Here is a 24604-nt window from a genome sequence, read left to right as displayed (position 1 = left end):
ACGCGGCAATATAAACGTGCTGCACTCAGTACCTAAAACTTGACATGACATCTAAGTACCTCATGATTACATCTGTCAATTCAAATTGTTCAGTAAATAGATAGCAACTAATAACTGTAGTAACTACCTGCTCCGCTTTTACCAGTAATTTTCACAGAAAAGTCTCTGTAAATGACATTACATTTTCAAGAATGTTGCAATCATGTTTCTCACATGATGGTGATGTGTTTTCTCTAAATACCACAATGTGACAGGAAGATCTGTGGAGTAGGACCAGTGTCCTAAGTTAAATATATCAGCAAACAATTCAGTTCTTTTAGCATTTATACCAGCAACGAGGAATACACTTTTCTAAGGATATAACTAATCTTGTGTTGGGTTTGCACATTTGTTTCAGTTTAAGTACCAACTAAATGTGTATGGAACAGGTGCTCCAAAAATTTCAGAAATTTGCCTCCCCCTTCCTCCAGCACGTCTGTAACGTACCAGGAGCTGCCATTTCTAGTCAATAACACCTATTTCGTGGATGGACTTAGAGTCTGTCATGCAGAGTGAAATAAGTCAGAAAGAGAAAAACAAATACCATATGCTAACACATATATATGGAATCAAAAAAAAAAAATGGGTCTGAGGAACCTAGGGGCAGGACAGGAATAAAGACGCAGACGTAGAGAATGGACTTGAGGACACGGGGAGGGAGAAGGGTAAGCTGGGACGAAGTGAGAGAGTAGCATTGAAATATACACACTACCAAATGTAAAATAGACAGCTAGTGGGAAGCAGCCGCATAGCACAGGGAGATCAGCTCTGTGCTTTGTGACCACCTAGAGGGGTGGGATAGGCAGGGTGGGAGGGAGACACAAGAGGGAGGATATATGGGGATAGATGTATATGTATACCTGATTCACTTTGTTATACAGCAGAAACTAACACACCATTGTAAAGCAATTATACTCCAATAAAGATGTTAAAAAAAATAAATTAAATAACACCTACTTCATAACCCCACACTGAGCTGGTCAACCACATATTTTTGGAAATGCTTCATCACATAATTTTTCTGGGAAATGTTATTACATGGTATCATCTCTGGGCAACCTCTTTGCCAAATTGTTTATGACAATGACTGCAAAACGGCCTCAAATTCTGCATTGAAATTGCTATCCATTCCAACACTCAAATTCCTGATTATCCTGTCATTGATAAAAATATAAATTCTTGACTCCCACAGTAAAATGATTGTTTCAATGTCACTATTAATTATAAAACTACCAATTAAAAGAGGAATATGCTTTTCTTTGTATATGTATAAATAAATGAATATATAAATGTTTGTGATTGTAAAGTTACATACTTATGCATAAGTATTACAAAATAGAATGTTATTTATTTGTATGTATGTATGTATTGGATTTTTCTCATTCCTCTTTCTTCCGCAACACACACACACACAGGGGAGATTCTGCATTGGTGGCGTCATTCCATAACACAATACCCTATATGGAAACACTGAATAAATACACTTTGACAGTTACAAATTGATTCCTTTTAAACATTCAACCAACATTAAACCAAAAAAAGCAATCTGTGTAAGAAATGGGTAACTAATATAAAAGTGATGACTTTAATAAAAATAACCCAGGACCCAACACCTAAATTTTTTACATCAACATAATAGAGGAATTATTGAGGAATTACTTTCTTCAATCACTAGGAGAAAAAATAAAAAAGTGGTCAGATAGATGTGGAGCAATGACACGAAAATACATAGCAAAAAGTGAGGAAAATAATCTTTAAAACCTGAAATGTCTCAGGATACAATTTTCAATGTGGAATTTGGACTAAAGGGCATAGCAAGTGCCAATCTGAACAGCTACAGACACATAACCTATAGCACCATCTCAAGGATGCCACTGGTCTCTTAATAAATTATTCCCAATAACAGTGAGGTGATGGCAAGTAGAATTCAAGAGCTCTTCTTGCCTAGGAACTGATGCCAAGCACTATACAGTTCAATAACAGAACTCCATGACTGAGAGGCTGCTACTTTAAAAAATGGTTGTGTATCTGACTGGTGAACGCAGACAAGACTCATTGTCTCCCTCAATAACATGAGGGAGGAAAAAACTGAAAATGAGAAAAAGAATTCCATAAAGATATCAAGCAAACAATGTGAAGGGGATGGAATCAGAATAGCAAAACCAAAAGCAACAAGAAAGGAGCCCTAGGTGAGATGCCAGTACCTGACCTGAGAAAGAAACCTTTCACTCTACGGAAGAGTGATTTGAACAGAGACTTCTGCAGGCCTTTGTCAAAAGGTGCACTATTAACAACTAGAAGGAGAATACAGCCTGCTTGGCACTGCTAAAAGAAACATCTGTTTTCATCATTGGCTCTCCAGACTTCCTATAAGGCGACACTTTCTAAATTGGTAATGTACAAATAAATGAAAATGGTAATAAATATAATTGTTAATTTTGCAGCTGTACAGTAATGGAATCCTTTTGGAACTTCTGTTGTGGAAAAGTGAGGAAATATTTCCATGTAGCTTTTTGAGGCCTTATAGGTGACTATTAAATTTAAAATTATATTTGAGGCTACTGTGTTGATAAAAGCTTACATTCCTGGAACTAAGATTTTGAGAATGTTAACTGCATCATAAAAAGAGATTTTTGCTCTGCTTTTTTCAGCTCCAATTATGATATATCTTTATCTCAATAAAATAATGAGTGGTATGGTCAAACTTCATCATGAAGTCCTTTTTATTTTTAGTGTGGAAAATCTGCAACCACTTTGGAAAAACAAAACAAACAAAACAACATTTATAGGTGTTACAGATTTATAATAGATTTACACATATATTTCATTTGCTCTCATACCATCTTTCTAAGGCTGGTATCGTTATTATCCTCATTTTATGAATAAGAAAACAAGAACACTGAAGCTTACATGGCTTGCCTAATCACATACCCTAAGTAAGTGCCTGAGTCATTAATTCCAAATTCCAAGCTCTGCCTACTATGTCATCAAGCTGCCTCCCAAAGCAATTCAAGGCAGAAGAGACTGACTCTATATAGGGGCTGGAAGTGTTAAGAGTATTCTCTAGCTTGAAAAATGAAAGGCTGTATAAGGAAAGAGAATGAATGATCTATATGGACTGTGGAATAGCCAGAGCAAAGTAACTAAAATTGGGACTGTAGACATTTTTTTTAGGAAATAATTTTTTAAAAATACTAAAAGAGATGTGTTCTGGAAGATGGCGGAGTAGAACGACATGCGCTCACTCCCTCTTGAGAGAGCACCGGAGTCACAAGTAACTGCTGAACAATCATCGACAGGAAGACGCTGGAACTCACCAAAAAAGATACCCCACATCCAAAGACAAAGGAGAAGCCACAATGAGATTGTAGAAGGGGTGCAATCACAATGAAATCAAATCCCCTTAACCGCTGGGTGGGTGACTCACAAACTGGAGAACACTTATACCACAGAAGTCCACCCACTAGAGTGAAGGTTCTGAGCCCCATGTCAGGCTTCCAAACCTGGGGGTCTGGCAATGGGAGGAGGAATTCCCAGCGAATCAGACTTTGAAGGCTATAGGGATTTCATTACAGGACTTCAACAGGACTGGGGGAAACAGAGACTCCACTCGTGGAGGGCACACACAAAGTAGTGTGCGCATCGGGATCCAGGGGGAAGGAGTAGTGATTCCACAGGTGACTGAACAAGACTTACCTGCTAGTATTGGAGGGCATCCTGCAGAGGCAGGGGGCTGCTGTGGCTCACCGTGGGGACAAGAACACCCGCAGCAGAAGTTCTGGGAAGTACTCCTTGGCATAAGCCCTCCCAGAGTCCACCATTAGCCTCACCAAAGGGCCTGAAGACTCCAGTGCTGGGTCGCCTCAGGCCAAACAACCAACAGGAGGGAACTTAGCCCCACCCATCAGCAGACAAGTGGGTTAAAGTTTTACTGAGCTCTGCCCACCAGAGCAACATCCAGTTCTACCCACCACCAGTCCCTCCCAGCAGGAAGCTTGCACAAGCCTCTTAGATAGCCTCATCCACCAGAGGGCAGACAGCAGAAGCAAGAAGAACTACAATCCTGCAGCCCGTGGAACAAAACCCACATTGAAAGATAGACAAAATGAAAAGGCAGGGGACTACGTACCAGATGAAGGAACAAGATAAAACCCAGAAAAACAATTAAATGAAGTGTAGATACGGAACCTTCCAGAAAAAAGAATTCAGAATAAAGATAGTGAAGATGATCCAGGACCTCGGAAAAAGAATGGAGGCAAAGATTGAGAAGATGTAAGAAATGCTTAACAAAGACCTAGAAGAATTAAAGAACAAACAAACAGAGATGAACAATACAATAACTGAAATGAAAAATACACTAGAAGGAATCAATAGCAGAATAACTGAGGCAGAAGAACGGATAAGTGACCAGGAAGACAGAATGGTGGAGTTCACTGCTGCGGAACAGAATAAAGAAAAAAGAATGAAGAGAAACGAACAGAGCCTAAGAGACCTCTGGGACAACATTAAACACACCAACATTCGCATGTATAATGCGTCCCAAAAGGAGAAAAGAGAAAGGACCTGAGAAAATATTTGAAGAGATTATAGTCAAAAACATCCCTAACATGGGAAAGGAAATAGCCACCCAAGTCCAGGAAGCGCAGAGAGTCCCACGCAGGATAAACCCATGGAGAAACATGCCGAGAAACAAAGTAATCAAACTGACAAAAATTAAAGACAAAGAAAAATTATTAAAAGAAACAATGGAAAAATGACAAATAACATACAAGGGAACTCCCATAAGGTTAACGGGTGATTTCTCAGCAGAAACTCTACAAGCCAGAAGGGAGTGGCATGATATATTTAAAGTGATGAAAGGGAAGAACCTATATCCAAGATTACTCTACCCAGCAAGGATCTCATTCAGATAAAATGGAGAAATCAAAAACTTTACAGACAAGCAAAAGCTAAGAGAATTCAGCACCACCAAACCAGCTCTACAACAAATGCTAAAGGAACTTCTCTAAGTGGGAAACACAAGAGAAGAAAAGGACCTACAAAAACAAACCCAAAACAATTAAGAAAATGGTCATAGGAACATACATATTGATAATTACCTTAAACGTGAATGGATTAAATGTTCCAACCGAAAGACACAGGCTTGCTGAATGGATACAAAAACAAGACCCATATATGTGCTGTCTACAAGAGACCCACTTCAGACCTGGGGACACATACAGACTGAAAGTGAGGGGATGGAAAAAGATATTCAATGCAAATGGAAATCAAAAGAAAGCTGGAGTAGCAATACTCATATCAGATAAAATAGACTTTAAAATAAAGAATGTTACAAGAGACAAGGAAGGACACGACATAATGATCAAGGGATCAATCCAAGAAGAAGATATAACAATTATAAATACATACACACCCAACATAGGAGTACCTCAGTACATAAGGCAACTGCTAACAGCTATAAAAGAGGAAATCGACAGTAACACAGTAACAGTGAGGGAATTTAACACCTCACTTACACCAATGGACAGATCATCAAGACAGAAAATTAATAAGGAAACACAAGCTTTAAATGACACAAGAGACCAGGATAGATTTAATTGATATTTATAGGACATTCCATCCGAAAACAACAAAACACTTTCTTCTCAAGTGCACACAGAACATTCTCCAGGATAGATCACATCTTGGGTCACAAATCAAGCCTCGGTAAATTTAAGAAAATTGAAATCGTATCAAGCATCTTTTCCGACCACAATGCTGTGAGATTAGAAATAAATTACAGGGGAAAAAAATGTAAAGAACACAAACACATGGAGGCTAAACAATATGCTACTAAATAACCAAGATATCACTGAAGAAATCAAAGAGGAAATCAAAAAATACCTAGAGACAAATGACAATGAAAACACGACGATCTAAAACCTATGGGATGCAGCAAAAGCAGTTCTAAGAGGGAAGTTTATAGCAATACAAGCCTACCTCAAGAAACAAGAAAAATCTCAAATAAACAATCTAACGTTACACCTAAAGGAACTAGAGAAAGAAGAACAAACAAAACCCAAAGTTAGCAGAGGGAAAGAAATCATAAAGATCAGAGCAGAAATAAATGAAAAAGAAACAAAGAAAACAATAGCAAAGATCAATAAAACTAAAAGCTGCTTCTTTGAGAAGATAAACAAAATTGATAAACCTTTAGACAGACTCATCAAGAAAAAGAGGGAGAGGACTCAAATCAATAAAATTAGAAATGAAAAAAGAGAAGTTACAACAGACACCGCAGAAATACAAAGCATCCTGAGAGACTACTACAAGCAACTCTATGCCAATAAAATGGACAACCTGGAAGAAATGGACAAATTCTTAGAAAGGTATAACCTTCCAAGACTGAACCAGGAAGAAACAGAAAATATGAACAGAACAATCACAAGTAATAAAATTGAAACTGTGATTCAAAATCTTCCAACAAACAAAAGTCCAGGACCAGATAGCTTCACGGGTGAATTCTGAATTCTACCAAACATTTAGAGAAGAGCTAACACCCACCCTTCTCAAACTCTTCCAAAAAATTGCAGAGGAAGGAACACTCCCAAATTCATTCTACGAGGCCACCATCACCCTGATACCAAAACCAGACAAAGATACTACAAAAAAAAGAAAATTACAGACCAATATCACTGATGAATATAGATGCAAAAGTCCGCAACAAAATACTAGCAAACAGAATCCAACAACACATTAAAAGGATCATACACCCTGATTAACTGGGATTTATCCCAGGGATGCAAGGAATTTTCAATATATGCAAATCAATGTGATACACCATATTAACAAATTGAAGAATAAAAACCATATGATCATCTCAATAGATGCAGAAAAAGCTTTTGACAAAATTCAACACCCATTTATGATAAAAACTCTCCAGAAAGTGGTCACTGAGGGAACCTACCTCAACATAATAAAGGCTGTATACGACAAACCCACAGCAAACATCATTCTCAACGGTGAAAAACTGAAAGCATTTCCTCTAAGATCAGGAACAAGACAAGGATGTCCACTCTTGCCACTATTATTCTACATAGTTCTGGAAGTTTTAGCCATGGCAATCAGAGAAGGAAAAGAAATAAAAGGAATCCAAATTGGAAAAGAAGAAGTAAAACTGTTACTGTTTGCAGATGACATGATACTATACACAGAGAATCCTAACGATGCCACCAGGAAACTACTAGAGCTAATCAATAAATCTGGTAAAGTAGCAGGATACAAAATTACTGCACAGAAATCTCTTGCATTCCTATACACTAACAATGAAAGATCAGAAAGAAATTAAGGAAACAATCCCATTCACCACTGCAACAAAAAGAATAAAACACCTAGGAATAAACCTACTTAAGGGGGTAAAAGACCTGTACTAAGAAAACTATAAGACACTGGTGAAAGACATCAAAGATGACACAAACAGATGGAGAGATATACCACGTTAGTGGACTGGAAGAATCAATATTGTGAAAATGACTATACTACACAAAGCAATCTACAGGTTCAATGCAATCCCTATCAAATTACCAATGGTATTTTTTCCAGAACTAGAAAAAAAAAACCTTAAAATTTGTATGGAGACACAAAAGACCCCGAATAGCCAAAGTAATCTTGAGGGAAAAAAAATGGAAGTGTAGGAATCAGACTCCCTGACTTCAGACTATACTACAAAGCTACAGTAATCAAGACAATATGGTACTGGCACAAAAACAGAAATACAGATCAAGGGAACAGGATAGAAAGCCCAGAGATAAACCCACACAGCTATGGTCAACTAATCTATGACAACGGAGGCAAGGATATACAATGGAGAAAAGACAGTCTCTTCAATAAACGGTGCTGGGAAAACTGGACAGCTACATGTAAAAGAATGAAATTAGAACACTCCCTAATACCATATACAAAAATAAACCCAAAATGGATTAAAGACCTAAATGTAAGACCGGACACTATAAAACTTTTAGAGGTAAACATAGGAAGAACACTCTTTGACATAAATCACAGCAAGATCTTTTATGACTCACCCCCTAGAGTAACGGAAATAAAAACAAAAATAAACAAATGGGACGTAATGAAACTTAAAAGCTTTTGCACAGCAAAGGAAACTACAGGAAACTCAGAATGGGAGAAAATATTTGCAAACAAATCAATGGACAAAGGATTAATGTCCAAAATACATAAACAGCTCATGCAGCTCAATATAAAAAAAACCAAACAACCCAATCAAGAAATGGGCAGAAGACCTAAATAGACATTTCTCCAAAGAAGACATACAGATGGCCAAGAGGCACATGAAAACTGCTCAATATCACTATAATTATTAGAGAAATGCAAATCAAAATTACAATGAGATATCACCTCACACCGGTTAGAATGGGTATCATCAGAAACTTTACAAACAACAAATGCTGGAGAGGGTGTGGAGAAAAGGGAACCCTCTTGCACTGTTGGTGGGAATGTAAATTGATACAGCCACTATGGAGAACAGTATGGAGATTTCTTAAAAAACTAAAAATAGAATTACCGTATGACCCAGCAATCCCACTACTGGGCATATACGCTGAGAAAACCATAATTCAAAAAGAAACACATACAACAATGTTCATTGCAGCACTATTTACAAGAGCCAGACATGGAAGCAACCTAAATATCCATCAACAGATGACTAGATAAAGAAGATGTGGCACATATATACAATGGAATATTACTCAGCCATAAAAAGGAATGAAATTGAGTTATTTGTAGTCAGGTGGATGGACCTAGAATCTGTCATACAGAGTGAAGTCAGAAAGAGAAAAACAAATACTGTTGGCTAATGCATATATATATGGCATTTAAAAAAGTGGTACTGATAAACCTAGTGGCAGGGCAGTAATAAAGACGCAGACGTGGAAAACGGAGTTGAGGGCACAGGGGTGAAGGGGAAGCTTGGATGAAGTGAGAGAGTAGCACTGACATATATACACTACTAAATGTCAAATGGATGGCTAGTGGGAAGCAGCCGCATAGCACAGGGAGATCAGCTTGGTGCTTTGTGACGACCTAGAGGGGTGGGATAGGGAGGGTGGGGGGAGGGAGGCTCAAGAGGGAGGGGATATGGGGATATATGTATACATATAGCTGATTCACTTTGTTGAACAGTAGAAACTAACACAACATTGTAAAGCATTTATACTCCAATAAAGATGTGGAAAAAACAAAAAACAAAAAGACACATGCACCCCAATGTTCACTGCAGCACTATTTATGATAGCCAGGTCATGGAAGCAACCTAAATGCCCATCAACAGACGAAAGGATAAAGAAGATGTGGTGCATATATACAATGGAGTATTACTCAGCCATAAAAAGGAACGAAACTGGGTCATTTGTAGAGACGTGGATGGACCTAGAGACTGTCATACAGAGTGAAGTAAGTCAGAAAGAGAAAAACAAATATATTAATTCATATATGTGGAATCTAGAAAAATGGCACAGATGAACAGGTTTGCAAGGCAGAAATAGACACACATGTAGAGAACAAACGTATGGACACCAAGGGGGGAAAGCGGCAGGGGGGTGGTGGTGGTGGTGGGATGAACTGGGAGATTGGGATTGACATGTATACACTGATGTGTATAAAATAGATAACTAATGAGAACCTGCTGTATAAAAAAATAAAGAGATCACGATCAAAGAGAGGGAGAATTTTCCATCTCTCTGGCCAGCAGAGCACTAGACCAAATAACAGCTGGTGGTGCCTTAGGCTGTTTATGTGTGGTGTCACACAAGTGTCAAATATGTCACAAGGGTGGGATCCCCGATGTGTCAGGAGGAAGTCTTGGATCCAAGGCCTCTAGATGGTAACTACTACCTCATGCTCCTATGTCTTTTGGGGAATCCATTAATTATTCCTTCTATCTGCCCAGAAGTTTAAGGTGTTCATAAGATACGTAAAAAGAATTAATGAGCAAGTATTCTCAAGTTTACCCTTTGTAAGAGGCGTTAAAAAGATACAAAGGGCAACACAACAGATAGGACAGTAAATAAAGGGCAGACTGTGACATTTAAAATTTTTTTAAAAGTTATTGTCAACTCATGGATGAGCAGAAAATTAATAAAGTAAACCTTTAGTAAAGCAATGACAATGAACATTAAAAGAGAAAAAAGGAAACACATGTTAACAATGTCTAATGGAGAACATTTACAGGACTCCCTATATGGTGTTACATTTTCTGGTTTGTTGTTAAATCAACCATTTCAAAGAATGGTTAAACTATTACCATCTCAGCTTCACAAGTTATACAAATCTTTTTGTTTATATAGACGGTGTGAAAAGTTCAATATGTTTGGGCTAAAGCTAATTCACTCAAAATCCAAAAGTTTTGATTCAAATAGGAAAAGATGGTTGCAACAGAGTTCATCTAAACAGAACAATAGCTAAGCAGATGTACACTTTATGACTGAATGTAAAAACCTTGCTCTTTAATGTATTACTTTAAACATAGTTTTAAACACTTGTGCAGCTATATAAGATTATAATCTGAACACACCCCTACTTCCTTACTTTTGTTTACCGAGAAAATTGTGGCACGGATTCTCTGTGATTGACCAAAGTTAAAACAGTCAATTGATGGGCAGAACCAGATTAGATCTCAAGCTTCCTAATAATTAACATATGCTCTTCCTGCTAGGCTACCCTGCTCTACTCCACCACAAAGGGAACGGTGGTGTGAATTAACCTTTGGAAAGTGTAATAAAGGGTGTGTGCTTGATGCTTGCAATTTTATTACATAATCTTGGTATACACATATATAATTGAAAGAAAGGAGGAATTGGTTGTTGTCACCCTATTAGATAAAATGAGAATTTCTGATCAAATTAAAAATTAAATAAAATGAAAGTTTAAATTAAAATGAAAATTTAAACGATATTATGGATCACATTCAGATTAAAAATCTGCTGTTTGCATGATGGATGTATGGATGTATCTTTGAGTAATCAGATGGGCTCTGTTAACATTTAGATGATACTTTCGTCCTCGCAGGTCTGTGGTTGGCTGGGTCTCTCCCTGAGATCAGCTAGCCCTGCCTTCCAGAGCAGTCATGGTAGAGAGTTCAGACTCGGTAGCAAACTATGTGAGTTGCTTTGGCAAACTGCATTAGCTCTTGCTAGAGATAATTTTGATATTTGCATTACTTATTTCAAAACGTATTGCCTTTTAGGTCCAAACTTGAAACATGGGAAGGACTTTATTTAGTCATTTGGGCTGAACATATAGTTTACATGGAAGGTCTATAATAACTGATATACCCATGGTAAAAAATGATTGCTTTATAGAAAAAAATATTATACATTAAACCATGCATTCCAACGGATCTTAGAAGACTACGTAAAATAAAAATACTCGTAAAATAATTTTAAAAATTCTGTTCAGGGTATCATCTACTTTTCTATTACCAGAAGCACTTCTATGGACTCCCAATCTCTATGCTCTCGAGTGTAGGACATCAAGGAATGGCCGATGAGCAAAGGTACTGACACTTTTAGTTAGGCAAGTGCTGTTAAGCAAACACTTAAAAAGGAGCATATTATTTATCTTAGCAATCTGAATTCCCCAATACTCACCTCACATGATAATCAGTTGCTGGTCTAAGATCTTTCAGGTTACATTCTAATTCTTCTCCGCTGCAAAGAAAAATCATTTCTTAGTCAATGATACAAGTTTCAAAAATAAAACAGGTTTTGGATTTGGGTCTCATAGTCAGGTACCAACAGCGATTCAAGAACTATTATTTTCTACTTCCACCTTAGTCAGAAATAAAACTCTCCTGCTTGGTATTATCATTTTTCTGGACTAGCAAATTAGATTCCTTGAAATGGTGTCATTCTGGATCTGGAAAACGGCAAGGCTAACTTATGAATAAAATTCCAAAATATCTTACCACTTCTTCAAAATGACTACATAAAAATAAGTAAATAAGGAAGCAAGCTGAACAGAAAGATACCTAGATGAACGTAAGTGTAAATAACAGCACCAGCTGTCAACTGAAGGTGGCTCCCAGACTTGTCCTGGCAAGAACCCCAATAGCTTCAACTTCTCAACTCTCTTCAAGAAACCTCAATCTACTTCCCTCACATATCAATACTATAAACAGCTCTCTTACAGATGCATTGCCAATAAATAGCTCTCTTACACACAATAAAACCATTTATTTTGACCAGAAGCTGCAACAAACCTTGACTTAATCAGAGGAAACCACCAACATTCCCGAAAATAAGTAATGTTCCCATTAAAAAAATTTTTAAAGGTGAGAGGGGTGTGTGTGGGCATAACTGTATTCTTCACAAATGTCAGTATCTACCCAGCCACAAAAAAAGAATGAAATTCTCCCATGTGTAACAACACGGATGGACTGGAGGGTGTTATGCTTAGTGAAATAAGTCAGACAAAGACAAACACTGTATGCTATCACTTACATGTGGAATCTAAAAACAAAACAGACAAATGAATATAACAAAACAGAAAACAGTCTCACAGATATAGAGAACAAACTAGTGGGGTACCAGTGGGGAGAGCAAAAGTGGGGAGGGGCAAGATACGGGTAGGGGATTGAGAAGTACAAACTACTATGTATAAGTAAATAAGCTACAAGGATGTAATGCACAGCACAGGGAATACAGCCAATATTTTATAATAACTTTATTTATATTTTAAAATTAATTATTAATTAATTAATTTTTGACTGCGTTGAGTCTTGGTTGCTGCACGCGGGCTTCCTCTAGTTGCGGCGAGCGGGGGCTACTCTTTCGTTGTGGTGTGCGGTTTTCTCACTGCGGTGGCTTCTCTTGTTGAGGAGCATGGGCTCTAGGCGCACGGGCTTCAGTAGTTGTGGCACGTGGGGCTCAGTAGTTGTGGCATGTGGGCTCTAGAGCGGCAGGCTCAGTAGCTGTGGCGCACGGCTTAGCTGCCCCGTGGCATGTGGGGATCTTCCCCTACCAGGGTTCAACCGTGTCCCCTGCATTGGCAGGTGGATTCTTAACCACTGCGCCCCAGGGAAGGCCTATAATAACTTTAAATGGAGTGTAATCTATAAAGATTTTTGAATCCTATGTAGCATACCTGAAACTAATACTGTATGTCAACTATATTTCAAATAAATAAATAAGATTAAAAAAAAAAAGCACTGGATAATTCCCAAACGATTTCATCACAGTGAGGCCAACGAACATTGTTGTTTCCCAATGTGCTGGAAGAGGAAGTACATAGAACTACCTTGATGAAAGCCTCCCACAAATGTTAAATCTGCATTTGATCAAGCTCCAGAACTAACTATCCACTTATAAGAAATATGGGGGAGGAAGATTAAGTTAAAGGATACCACAAATTCAGATAGGTAAAAAAAGTGATTCACTTTTTGCAACTGATCAAGAATTTTTAAAAAGGTGGGAGATACACCTGAAAACTATATTGTATGCCAACTATACGTCAATAAAAATTTTTTTTAATTAAATTTTAAAATATAAAGTAGCTATTCCATTTCCAAAAAAAAAAAAAAAAAGGATGAAAGGGAGACTATTCTAGATTTAAATAGATTTATGAGCCCTAACAATCCCATGCAATGAGTAAACTTCATTCGGATTCCCAGAAGAAATCAATATTAAAACACATTTTTGAGACAATTGGGAAAATTTGAATATGACCAAGGTATTAAATGATGCCAGGTATTATTGTCAGTTTTCCTAGATGTTAATGACATAGCAGTTACGTAAAAAAATATCTATGTTGATCTATATTGAACTATGTAGGAGTAACTGATGTGTTATCTGTGAGTTGCTACCAAACGCTACAATAACAACAACAACAATAATAGTAATAAAGGGGATATGATGCAAATGTGGCAAAATCTTGGTAATTGTTAAATCTGAGTGATGGTTATCTGGGGGTTCATTGCAGTATTTTCTCTCTGTTTCTGTATGTTTGAAATTTAGTCATAATTTTTAAAAAATTTTAAACTTATTGCCCTGCTAGTGATATTTAACACTTTTGTTTTTGAAAAAGTATGTATACATGTCAGTTTTCATTATTAAAGCAGAAGATTGGGGGAAAAAAAAGTCAGTGTCATAAAGGACAATGAAATACTGTGGAAGCGTTCCAAATTAAAGAAGGCTACAGAGACATGACAACTAACTGCTGTATCTGACCCTAGAATGGATCTTGTCCTACAAGAGGAAGAAAAATGCTACCGCAGACATTATTTAATCAGCTGACAAAACTGGAATGTGGACGACAGATTGGATAAAAGTATGGTATTGATGTAAAGTCACGAAGTAACGGCATTGTAGCTATTTAAGAAAATATCTTAGGAAACACACTGTAGTATTTAGCAGTAAAGGACCATGATGTATAAAACTAACAGGAAAAAATACAGATTAAGAGGAAGAGAAAAAGGGCAAGAGATAAAATCAAATAGTAAAGCAAATAGGGTAAAAAGTTAATAATATGTGAATCTGGGTAAAGGATATGCACGTATTCCTTGATCTCTTTATTTTTGCAACATTTTATAAGTTTGAAATTATTCAAATAAAAATACTTTTTTTAAAGTTGCAAACTGGAGGCCAATGTCCACACCCTGCATGCAGTTCTGTTGTTTGACTTGCACTTTATCTTTGAAGTTTCTTGAATTTGCTGAATTAGTTTAACATTAGGAAGGTTTATATAATAATTCAGATTTTTAGCATTTCCTTTAAAAAAAATTCCGAGGAATCAGCAAATCTAGGCCTACATTCCCTTATGCAACAACCTACTTTAGGCGACTGGCAGCTGCTCCTTTCTCGATGAAGACAGGAGTGTTCCCGTTCACCGTTCACCTCATTCCCAAGCTTCGAACTTTCTCACTTATGTTACCTGCCTGCCTCACTGGGCACTTGGGACTCTAGCTCCTGCCACCAATGATCATCATGCATTGATAGAATCTAACTGTTTCTTGGTGGGCTGGGGGAAATGGTGCTCTATATTTTGCTAAGGTCACTACCAATTCTGCTTTTCAAATAGAACCCAATGGTTGTGAGCCAGAGCAAGGGGTTAGGACTACATTCTAAGTACAGTGAGAAAGCACTGCAGTGTTCTCACAGCGGGGTGACTTGGCCTGACTTCTGTTTTTGCAGCGTGGAGGCTGGATGGGAGGAGAGCAAGAGTGGATGCTGGAGGAGCCTGAGGAGACTCTTGCAGGAGTCCAGGAAGAGAGGACAGAGCCCTACGGGGCGGCAACAGGAGAGAGTGACTAAAGGGCTTCCCTCTGTCTCTCTTTCCCCCTTTTCTTTGTCCAGAAAAAGACAAGTCCCTGGAGCAAGTTAAGAATTAGGAATGGGGGCTAGGCAGATGTGAGGTCTGCAGCAGGGAAACAGAAGAGAAAAGCAGCTTCTCTGGCAGAGGAAGAGGTGGGCTTTGTGTGACCACGTTACACTGGGCTTGGGCAGTAGTCCCCAGGGCCAGGCACAGAGAGGTCAAACAAGTAGTTAGAACAAGATGGCCTCTGATTTCCCACTCTGCAAACCTGAGCAGTGCCAGCAATTACAAAAGAGAAAAGATTTGACCCTAAAATTTTTTTATCACATTTAGAACACAGCTATAAATCACTTAAATGGTTACTATCTGGGAGTCCATAAAGTGGAATGGGATAATCCCTTATTCGGTGTGCTAAACTTTTGACGATTTAAGATAGCCTCTGAATGAAAAGCTTTACTGCAGACTGGAAAACTACTGTAGAGGATAAGAAGGAGGGTGAAATGGAAACCACATTGTAGAATTTTGAAAAACAAGACTAGCGCAAGGTCTGGGCCTAAAAAGAGGTGATCATAGAAGTGCATGATATATGTAAAAACTAAAAGGCATACTCACTTTTTGCTCTGACAACATTAATGGAAAATTTTCTTTAGTACTACACTGGCAAGCTAACACAACCAAGTGACATATTTGACCAACACCAAATAGCTGTATAAAAGTCATTTCTGATTAGCAATTACTCTGGACAAAATTAACTCTTGACATTACAACTATCACTAATTCTTAAAAAGAACTATTTAAAGGAAAATTTGCAAAGCCATTAAATTTTTCCTTTGTTTTTTAGTCTCCTTAGTAACACCAATTTCACAGTTTCGCAGCTGAGGAAAACACATGCATATATACGCTACCTGTAAATTATCTTGTATTTTCCATCTCGTCCTTTGTCTGACAGAGCAACCTCGTAGCTGTAGGGGAAGGAAAGACCACTGTGGGGTCCGCACGAAAGTCCAACAGGGGGAGCCCAGGACAACACAACTGTTCTTGCCTGAATATTAGAAACCTGAGGAAGAAAAACATGAATCAGACACTACACTTCTCCCCAGAACATTTTGTGATTATTAGTAGTAGCATTAAAATGGCTCAGATTTAACTCAAGAAAAACAAATTTATTTTAATTACCAAAAAAAAAACACCCATCCTATATGGCATTCTTTTGTCAAAAGTCCTGATGTCCAAACTACAGCTCCTAAAACATCTGTCCTTATTATGCAAACTTTTATCCAAGTCTGACGCAATTCACACTTGGTCCTCCAGAAAGTAAAAATAATGTCACGTTTGAGAATTTTTTTAAGGTAAAAAGTTGAACATGATATTTCAATAATCTCCATGATGGCCATCGTATTACGCTGAAGGAACCCACATCCACAGGTACTTTCCAGCGGCCTCCAAGCTTTGCTTGATGTTGAATTCTCCTGCAAAGCCAAGACCTTTCAAACCACGCTCCTTGAAGTCCTGCAGGTTCCCGGGAAAACCCAGTACGGGGCGGGGGGTGGTGGAAATGGAACCATGGCCCAGGCTGACAGGTGGCAGAAATATGTGTGGAGATGTTTCACCTCTCTAGGCTCTGCTTTTATCTTTTGCTTTAGCCTCCGCTCAAGGCTTCATTTGAACAAAGGAGTCTGGGACTCTAAACGCCTCAACTTTTCCCTCTTATTTAGGGCTTCTCTGAAGCACGTTCTTACACTATCTCCCAGGCATCCTCGGCAGGACTGAGCCCCAGCTGCCCGCAGCTGTAACCTGCTCATTAACAGACCCTGCACTGGCTTCTCCTCTGCAATCTCACGTCTCTACTCTAACCGTGCTTCCTGGGGCACCTCCCCACTTAACACCATTTGCCTTCCAATCTTTGTTTCAGAGTCTGTTTCTGGAGGAACCTAATCTAATGCACAGTCTAATTCTTTAAAATAAATCTGTCAATGCATTTAATGTTCTAATTCTCTAAAGTTTATTTTGTTGCTCTCTAGATATTGGTCTGGATAACATTAAAACAAAATAAGAGTTAAAACATACATTAAAGCTTAATGTTCATACAAGACTTTATAGCTGTAGGTTAGAGGTGGTTGTGGATGGAGATGTCTAAACTACTAAGTCTCTATCTTTTTTTCTTCTATTTTTGTCACTATCTGATCTAAATAAAGGGTATTAAAATATAAAATAATTTAAAAGCATGAATAATAAATAAGGAAATGAATACTGAGTTTCCCTCTTCAGTCTATCATGCATTCCATTTTGAGCAGAGATCCCTTCATATCATTTCTGTTCCATATAGATATAGCACCATTATATATTTAACCAATTATTTAGTCAAGCTCCTACTCATCCTTCAAGACCCTAGGCTGGCCTCACTACCCCCAAGTAGGCTTCCCTGAAATATCCTATCATCTCTCTGTTCCACAGCACCTTGCTGCTATCTCTACTCATTGCTAATCATGTTAATAGCGTTTGCCTACCTTCCCCACTGGACCGTGGGACTCCCTAAGGAGAAGGCCTGAGTCATATTCAACTGTGAGTAGTGGCTGCTTAGTAAATGTTGAATGAAAAATAAAAATCAAAGGGAATAAGACAGTCTGAGTTTCTGATACAGATAACACAGTGGATGGCAGACTAGCATTACACATTTTTTAAAAAAACCTGGAGAGACGCTGTTACAGAATTGAACTCGACCCTTCTTGCTATGGCTCCAGACTAGCAGCAACTCTTCTGCCTACTCCTCCTGTGATGGCCGTGACCCCCCCTTCAGCACGCCGTCCCCTCTCACGCCCCTGAGACTTAGCTCTGGACTTTCCCACTTTCCTGCCTTTAACAAACTTCCTTTAGACCCAGTTCAAATGCTGCCTTTGCTTATTCATTTAATCATCATACCTTAACTTGCGAGGGGCTGTGGACACAAAGATGATTAAGATATGACCTCTGCCTGATGAAGAGATGCGTGAGGGGCCTCATGGCAGATACACTGAGCATAGGGGGGCCCATGGCAGCTTGAGGCCAATGCAGGAAAAGTTTCTGTACGGTGCTGCCTGAGTCCCTGCTCAGGATCAGCAACTGTTTTCTTTGTGCTCCAACCACACTGTGCGGGCACCTATATTTGACACTCATTTCATTATACCCTGCTTTACCTGGTTATCTGTGTGTTGTTCCCCTGATTAGATTTTAAGGCAGCATTTCTACCATTGTATTTGCGGAATTCCTTCACACACCATTAATGAGTAACCTTGATATACTGGATATTATATTTGATTTTTAACTTAAAACAAGATATTTTGCTATGAAGAGTTCAGTTTATAACTTAAAAAGATGCTGATTAGGTACAGAGGAACATTCAACTGAGGTGATAAGTGGCCCAATTCCAAGAGCACAGTGTGTAGTAACACTGATTCTATGAATGGTGGTGTGAAATAACACCACATCTCAAAAGAGCTCAGTCAAATGCTAGCACTTTAGATACTGGACAGGTATCCATAAATTCACATCCTTTTAAACTCTACTTTTTTCATAAGCTATTAAGAATTTACTCCTAAGAGTTCTTATCACAAGAAGAAAATTTTTTCTTTTTTTCTTTCTTTATATTGCATCTATATGAGATGACGGATGTTAGCTGAACCTGTCGTGATAATCATTTTATGATATCAAACCAAAAAAAAAAAAACAAAAACAAAAGAATTTACTGTCTCTCCTTTAGGACTTGGTTAAATTATTACTTAACTCAACAGCGATGTACAACACCTGAAGCAGCAACTAAAATAACGCTCACCTTTCCCGAGGTTCCCTGAGCAAGCCTTAGGAAGGCCAACTGCCATCTGAACACAGAACTCTGTGCAAGTGCATCCTTCCCATCAGCCAGCCTATGAGAAGCGCACCTGGAGAACTCAGCATCATTTTCAAAGGACGGCGGCTTCCGGGAATTCTTTCCTGGATCTGAGCAGCCTGCCACCTAGATTACTACCAGAGTTGAGAGACCCGTTCCCTCCTGTGCTCCCCCCCTCCCTCCCTCTCACTGACTCCTGGGCCTCAGGTTTCCTTTCTTCAGGCATTGGAATCCTGAGAAGAAAGAGTGCTTTGTCTCTGTTAGAACTTGGAACTCACTTCCACTCCAAGGTTGATGCCAGGAAATTACACGGTGCCTTTCAAGAGTATGTCACGTAAAGGGGAATCCTCAGCAGTGGATGCCTTTTCTCCAAGCATCCAGGGAGGTGATAACTTTAATGAGAGATTCAGAACTCTGGGAACTAGGCTGGGTTCAAGCCTACTTCAGAGCGACAGCATTCGTACACAAGCTTCACCTTCATTCATTCAGTCTCTCTCTCTCTGGTGAAACTTTCTCACCAGCGGTGACCACTGAACTGAACTGGGGCATGGCTAACCTGATCATCACAATGATTGTCATGGCTGTGATCCAAAAAAAGAAGTTTAGAAGCCATAAAACTGACTTGCTGATGCTTAACGATTCTACCATAAACAGAAATCAATCTCCTTTGTAATGGTGATAAAAGTGGTGATTTTTAGTTACAAAGTTATTGGACAAGATCCAACGTGACATTTGTTTCAGCACTAGTGATATAAGAGTCTGCTGTGAAGGTTACTAGTGTTAAGTCTGCACAGAAATTACTTACACTGCTTTGAAGTATCTTTGAAGGACTCATAAAACCATCTACTTCCAAATGATTACACACTGATTAGAAGTCATTTTTGTCTGTGTATTGATTAAATATAGATTTGAACTTGAGAACAGCTGCTAGTTAAAAGCATATATATATGCATACACATATTTGCAAATGATAAACTGCATTATCTTGTACCTATTTCATATGTAATCCTTAGCTCTCTTTCTCCTTTCCCCTTTCTCTCCTGTTCATCCCAGTATTTTAATACTATTCTGTGAAATTTTACTGTCTTAATTTTCAGACTATCTTATATGCAAATGATATTCATTATTTGGATCAAAAACACCATTTACTCTCATAAAGTTACTAAACTGTTACTCCCGTGTTCAAAAATATTTCTATGTAAGTTAGTAGCTTCTAAATTTGGTCTGTCCTTGGATTTAACTATGTGGGAGGTCTGCTGATCCAATTTAGGGAGTATGTAAGGAAAATATTACCATAGAAATTTTGGCTTCACTTCTAAAGTACCATCATGAAAAATAATAACATAAAGGAAAATTTAAAAGGAAAAGGTCAAAGAGATCATTATTCAAAGAAATGGATGCTCAAATCTAGGAATTTCAGAATCATCTGTTACTATAATTCCTTTAGTGCTAAGAACCTCAAATCTGTTTCCAGATCTACTGCTGTTTACGTTTCAAGGGATTGCTTCTTGCAGGGACAGTTGTTCTTCTCAGGTCAGTTTACTCACTTCTGGAACCAACAAATCAATTGTTTCTACAAGCTGAACATTAGCGGATAGAAACAATGCAGAACCACAATTCCAAGTTACATTTATTTACATCCTGAAAATAAACGGCCCAGTATGTGGGAGACTTCATCTAGCACCACCATCAGAGCAGATTAAACCACATTAGGTTGGAGCTGGCTGGTACTAGCAGAGGTTAAGCCGTAGACCACTTAGAATCCTATCAGCTCAGTTCTCAGGTACAGCAGTGGCTGTATGAGCACTGTCCCCAAGGCACCTAATTGTTACAGTCTCGGGACAAACACCTTGTATATTTGTACCCTGTTTTATTTAATGGCTAAGAATTTGGAAATTTATAGCATCTGGGTTTCTGAAGAGTAAATGACTTGCTTAATTCAGGGTGCCCAAAGTTCTAGAAAGATGACTGGAATCTACAAGTCCTCAGTAATGTTTCTAACACCTAAAACAAATCATCCGTAAAACCTTGAAGAAAAATATATGTGTTTTATTTGGAGGTGTTACCAGATGCAGCTGAAAGAAAAAAAAAATTGAGAACAGCAATCCTTTAGACAATTGTGTGCCGAACTTTCTGCAGCTGTTTCTTTTCCTAGAAGGTGAACAGCCCCCTTCCCATTTCAGAGTATAGCAGGGAGTTTCACTTTTGCCTAATGATATGCTGAAAACTCTAGGAAAAGACTCCATTCCAAGGACTCTATAAATAGCATACAATTTACTTTTCAGATAGTCCCACATGGTATTTATTATCCGACCTTTCAAAGGTAAGGAAACTGCGGCTCAGGGTCACAGAGCCAGTTAATGGCCACGCTGGGCTCCAACTCACAGGACCCTCCTCTGCATGCTGCTGCCTCGCACTCTGGCTCCCAGCCGTGCCCACATCCCACCAGGCTGGCTGAGCCTCGCGTGATGCTGGCCAGCCGTCAGGTGTCTGTCTCACCTGGCAGAACCTCACTACAGCCACTGCAGGCTGCCACGCATCTATTTACCAAATACATGTTAAGGGTTCACAACGTGCCAAGGACAGTGCTAGGTCCTCGGAGCACAAAGATAAGTAAGGCACAACCACGAGTAAGAGTTCCAGGCAGAGCCGGGAGGAGAGGAAAGAAGGGAGAATAATGGCGTGAAGAACTAACAGGGCTGGGAAGGATGGGTGGACTGTCATCCAGCAGAGAAGGTCTTTGTGGGGACCAGGGGTTGGTGTGGTGGGCAGAATAATGACCAACCCCCAAGATGTCCACATCCTAATCCCTGGAACCTACAAGGTGAAAAGAGACTCTGCAGATGTGATTAAGTGAAGGATCTTGTGAAGTAGGGACTACCCTGGATTATCCGGGTGGGCCTGATGTAGTAACAAGTATGAGTAACAAGTCTTTGTAAGTAAAAGAGGGAGGCAGGAAAGTCAGAGAAGGAGATGCGAGAATGGAAGGGGTCGTGGGCCAAGGAATGCAGGCAGCCTCTAGAAGCTGGAAAGGGCGAGAAAACAGATTTGCCCCCAGAGCCTCCAGAAAGGAATGTAGCCCAGCCGATACCTTGATTTTAGCCAAGTGAGACTCATTTTGGACTTTCTGACCTCTCAGATGACAATCTGACTATATTACACCTAACATCATGACTATTTACACAAAACCCTGTCTACCCTGCTCTAAAACCTGTAAAGAGTTAAGCACTTAATAAATGCTGAATCAGGAGGAAAGGACCAATGCATATAAATACTGCTTTTATCTTTCTAGAGCCACATGATCCTCAGAAACAGACTTTATCACTTCTGCAGTAAAGAAATGATCAGGTATAACTTAAGAAAAACACTGTGCGCGTGTACACGGGACAGAGACCAGACGATGAAGTTGTCTGACTACATCCAGGATAGTCAACTAACCTGTTGCTCTGCCTTCTCACGCTGACTATGACTTCTGTGTGTCCCTCATGGGTTCTTCTTTCTGCTGCACTATAAATGTAAGCCTGTTTCATGATTCTGCCCTCAAGCCTTCTCTAAGCTCTCCCTATGCTCTACCCCATTCCCGAAGCTATCATCCACTCCTACGACTCCAATGGTCACTCCGATGCATGTGCTCTCCCCAGGTGTATCCTGTTGCCCTCTCTCCACAGCACTGATCTACCAGACACACTCAATCACCCACTTATTCGTCTTCCTGGATACCCTGCTAGTAAAACAAATTCCACATGTCTAAGAATGGCACTGAAGATACCAAGAGGACACAGACATGAACCTATTCTAGAGGAACTCACAGATTACCGGGAAAGACACAAACACAAGTAAATGGAGTACAATGTAGTAAATACATGCAGAGCACAGTGAAGTTGTAGTACCACATGTAGTACCAGTGGTACCAAATACCGTGGGGAGTATCCCAGTTGATGGGACAGAAATCAAGGCAGCCTGCCCAGAGGAAGCAACTCCTGAAAGGCGTCATCTGAGCCTGAAAGCCCAGTTACCCGTGACACCTGATAGCCAGTAGGCTGTAATGCCTGACTGATTTCGCTCTAGAATGGCTCTAGTATCCATCCTCTCCTTGCCACACCTGATGCCACCGCCCTAACTCTGATTCCCGCAGCCTCTCGCCAGCCCTACAATAACAGATGCCAGACACTTGTCTCCCTGGGTCCATGCCCTTCTCGCTGCAATGCACCTGCCGGCTGTTTGATCCTCCTGAAAGTACAGTCCTGATTATAAGAAACATAACTTCTTTGCTCATAAACTCTCAATGGCAACCCACTCCTTACCGGATCAAGTGCAGACTCCCCAACCCAGCATCAACACCCTATGCTTCTACAAGTGCCCTACTGCGCCCGTAGTCCAGCACACCTCATGTTTTTAGGTTTAGTCAAACTCAACTATGTGCCCTGAGGCATGTTTGGACCCTTCTGTTAAAAAGCCTCAGTATTTGAAACACATGAAGAATCAAGGTTTTCCAATTCAGCTAGAAAACACTCCAAAGAACTTTGGCTCTCTAAACTCAGATGAATGGCTGAATCAACATTTTGAATTTTTCATTTGAATTTCAAAGCATCTGGCAAAATCAAACTTAAAACCTCACAATATCACTACTCCCACCAACTTTTTTCCTTGCCATTACACTTTGGACTTATTTTACTCAGCTAATATTTACGTACCTTTTTGAAATTTACCCGGAAAAATACTTTGAATTACTGAGGTTTTCAAAAATTATTATTATTACATTTGCACAGGTAAAGGGAAATTACCAAAAGAAAACTGTTCTGTAGCCTTAGAGGGTGAGGGTAGGGGTACCCCTGGAAATTGGGATGAATACTTAATTGCATCCAGAATATCTAAATGAAGAAGACATTTTGGTGGGTGATGACTAAACAGAAGACTGCTGTTTTATATTTTCGTGCTCCATTAATAACAACACTATTTCACAGTTTATGAGTAATCCGTAACGGAAAGGGGCCCTTTTGCTTACCTACTGTGTGGTAAAAGAAAAGCATGTTTGAAATACTTAAAAAAGCGCCATTTATGCTGAGAAATCCAGAAGACATACCTGTGGCTTCTCTATCCCCGAAAGAATGTCTTGCACCCTCTTTACTTCCAACTCATACTCTGCGTGGCAAAAAGAGGAAAAAAGAAAAACAGTTAATGCCAGTGGAAGTCAGTAAGGTTGTCAAGTTCCTCTCCCAAGCCTTTAACAAGGGTTATCATGAAGTCAGTTGTCTGTTACCATGAACTTTTGGTACCACAAACATGATAATGAAAATCAGGAATGGGGATGTCTTTGGGGTAGGGATTTCACTGTGGTTGTGTTAACTTGCCACTATTATTGGTTTACATAGTCACAACGCTGACCAGATTAACACTGAA

The 24604-nt window shown here is 39.2% G+C and overlaps 1 protein-coding gene across 4 annotated transcripts in view; it reads right to left on the bottom strand.

The window, feature by feature from the left end:
- Positions 1-24604, bottom strand: part of FNDC3B (fibronectin type III domain containing 3B) — a 350696-nt gene that overhangs the window by 80517 nt on the left and 245575 nt on the right. For all 4 annotated transcript variants that reach the window (XM_036850413.1, XM_036850412.1, XM_036850415.1 and 1 more), the window contains 3 exons: positions 24288-24346; positions 16248-16399; positions 11682-11741 (listed from right to left, as the gene is read on the bottom strand). In XM_036850413.1, coding sequence (XP_036706308.1) covers positions 11682-11741; positions 16248-16399; positions 24288-24346 — 271 coding nt within the window. The remainder of the gene's footprint in view (positions 1-11681; positions 11742-16247; positions 16400-24287; positions 24347-24604) is intronic.

Source organism: Balaenoptera musculus, chromosome 4 (assembly GCF_009873245.2).
Source record: "Balaenoptera musculus isolate JJ_BM4_2016_0621 chromosome 4, mBalMus1.pri.v3, whole genome shotgun sequence".
NCBI lineage: Eukaryota > Metazoa > Chordata > Mammalia > Artiodactyla > Balaenopteridae > Balaenoptera > Balaenoptera musculus.
Note: the sequence above shows the minus strand (reverse complement) of the source record. Positions and strands in the feature narration are given on the sequence as shown.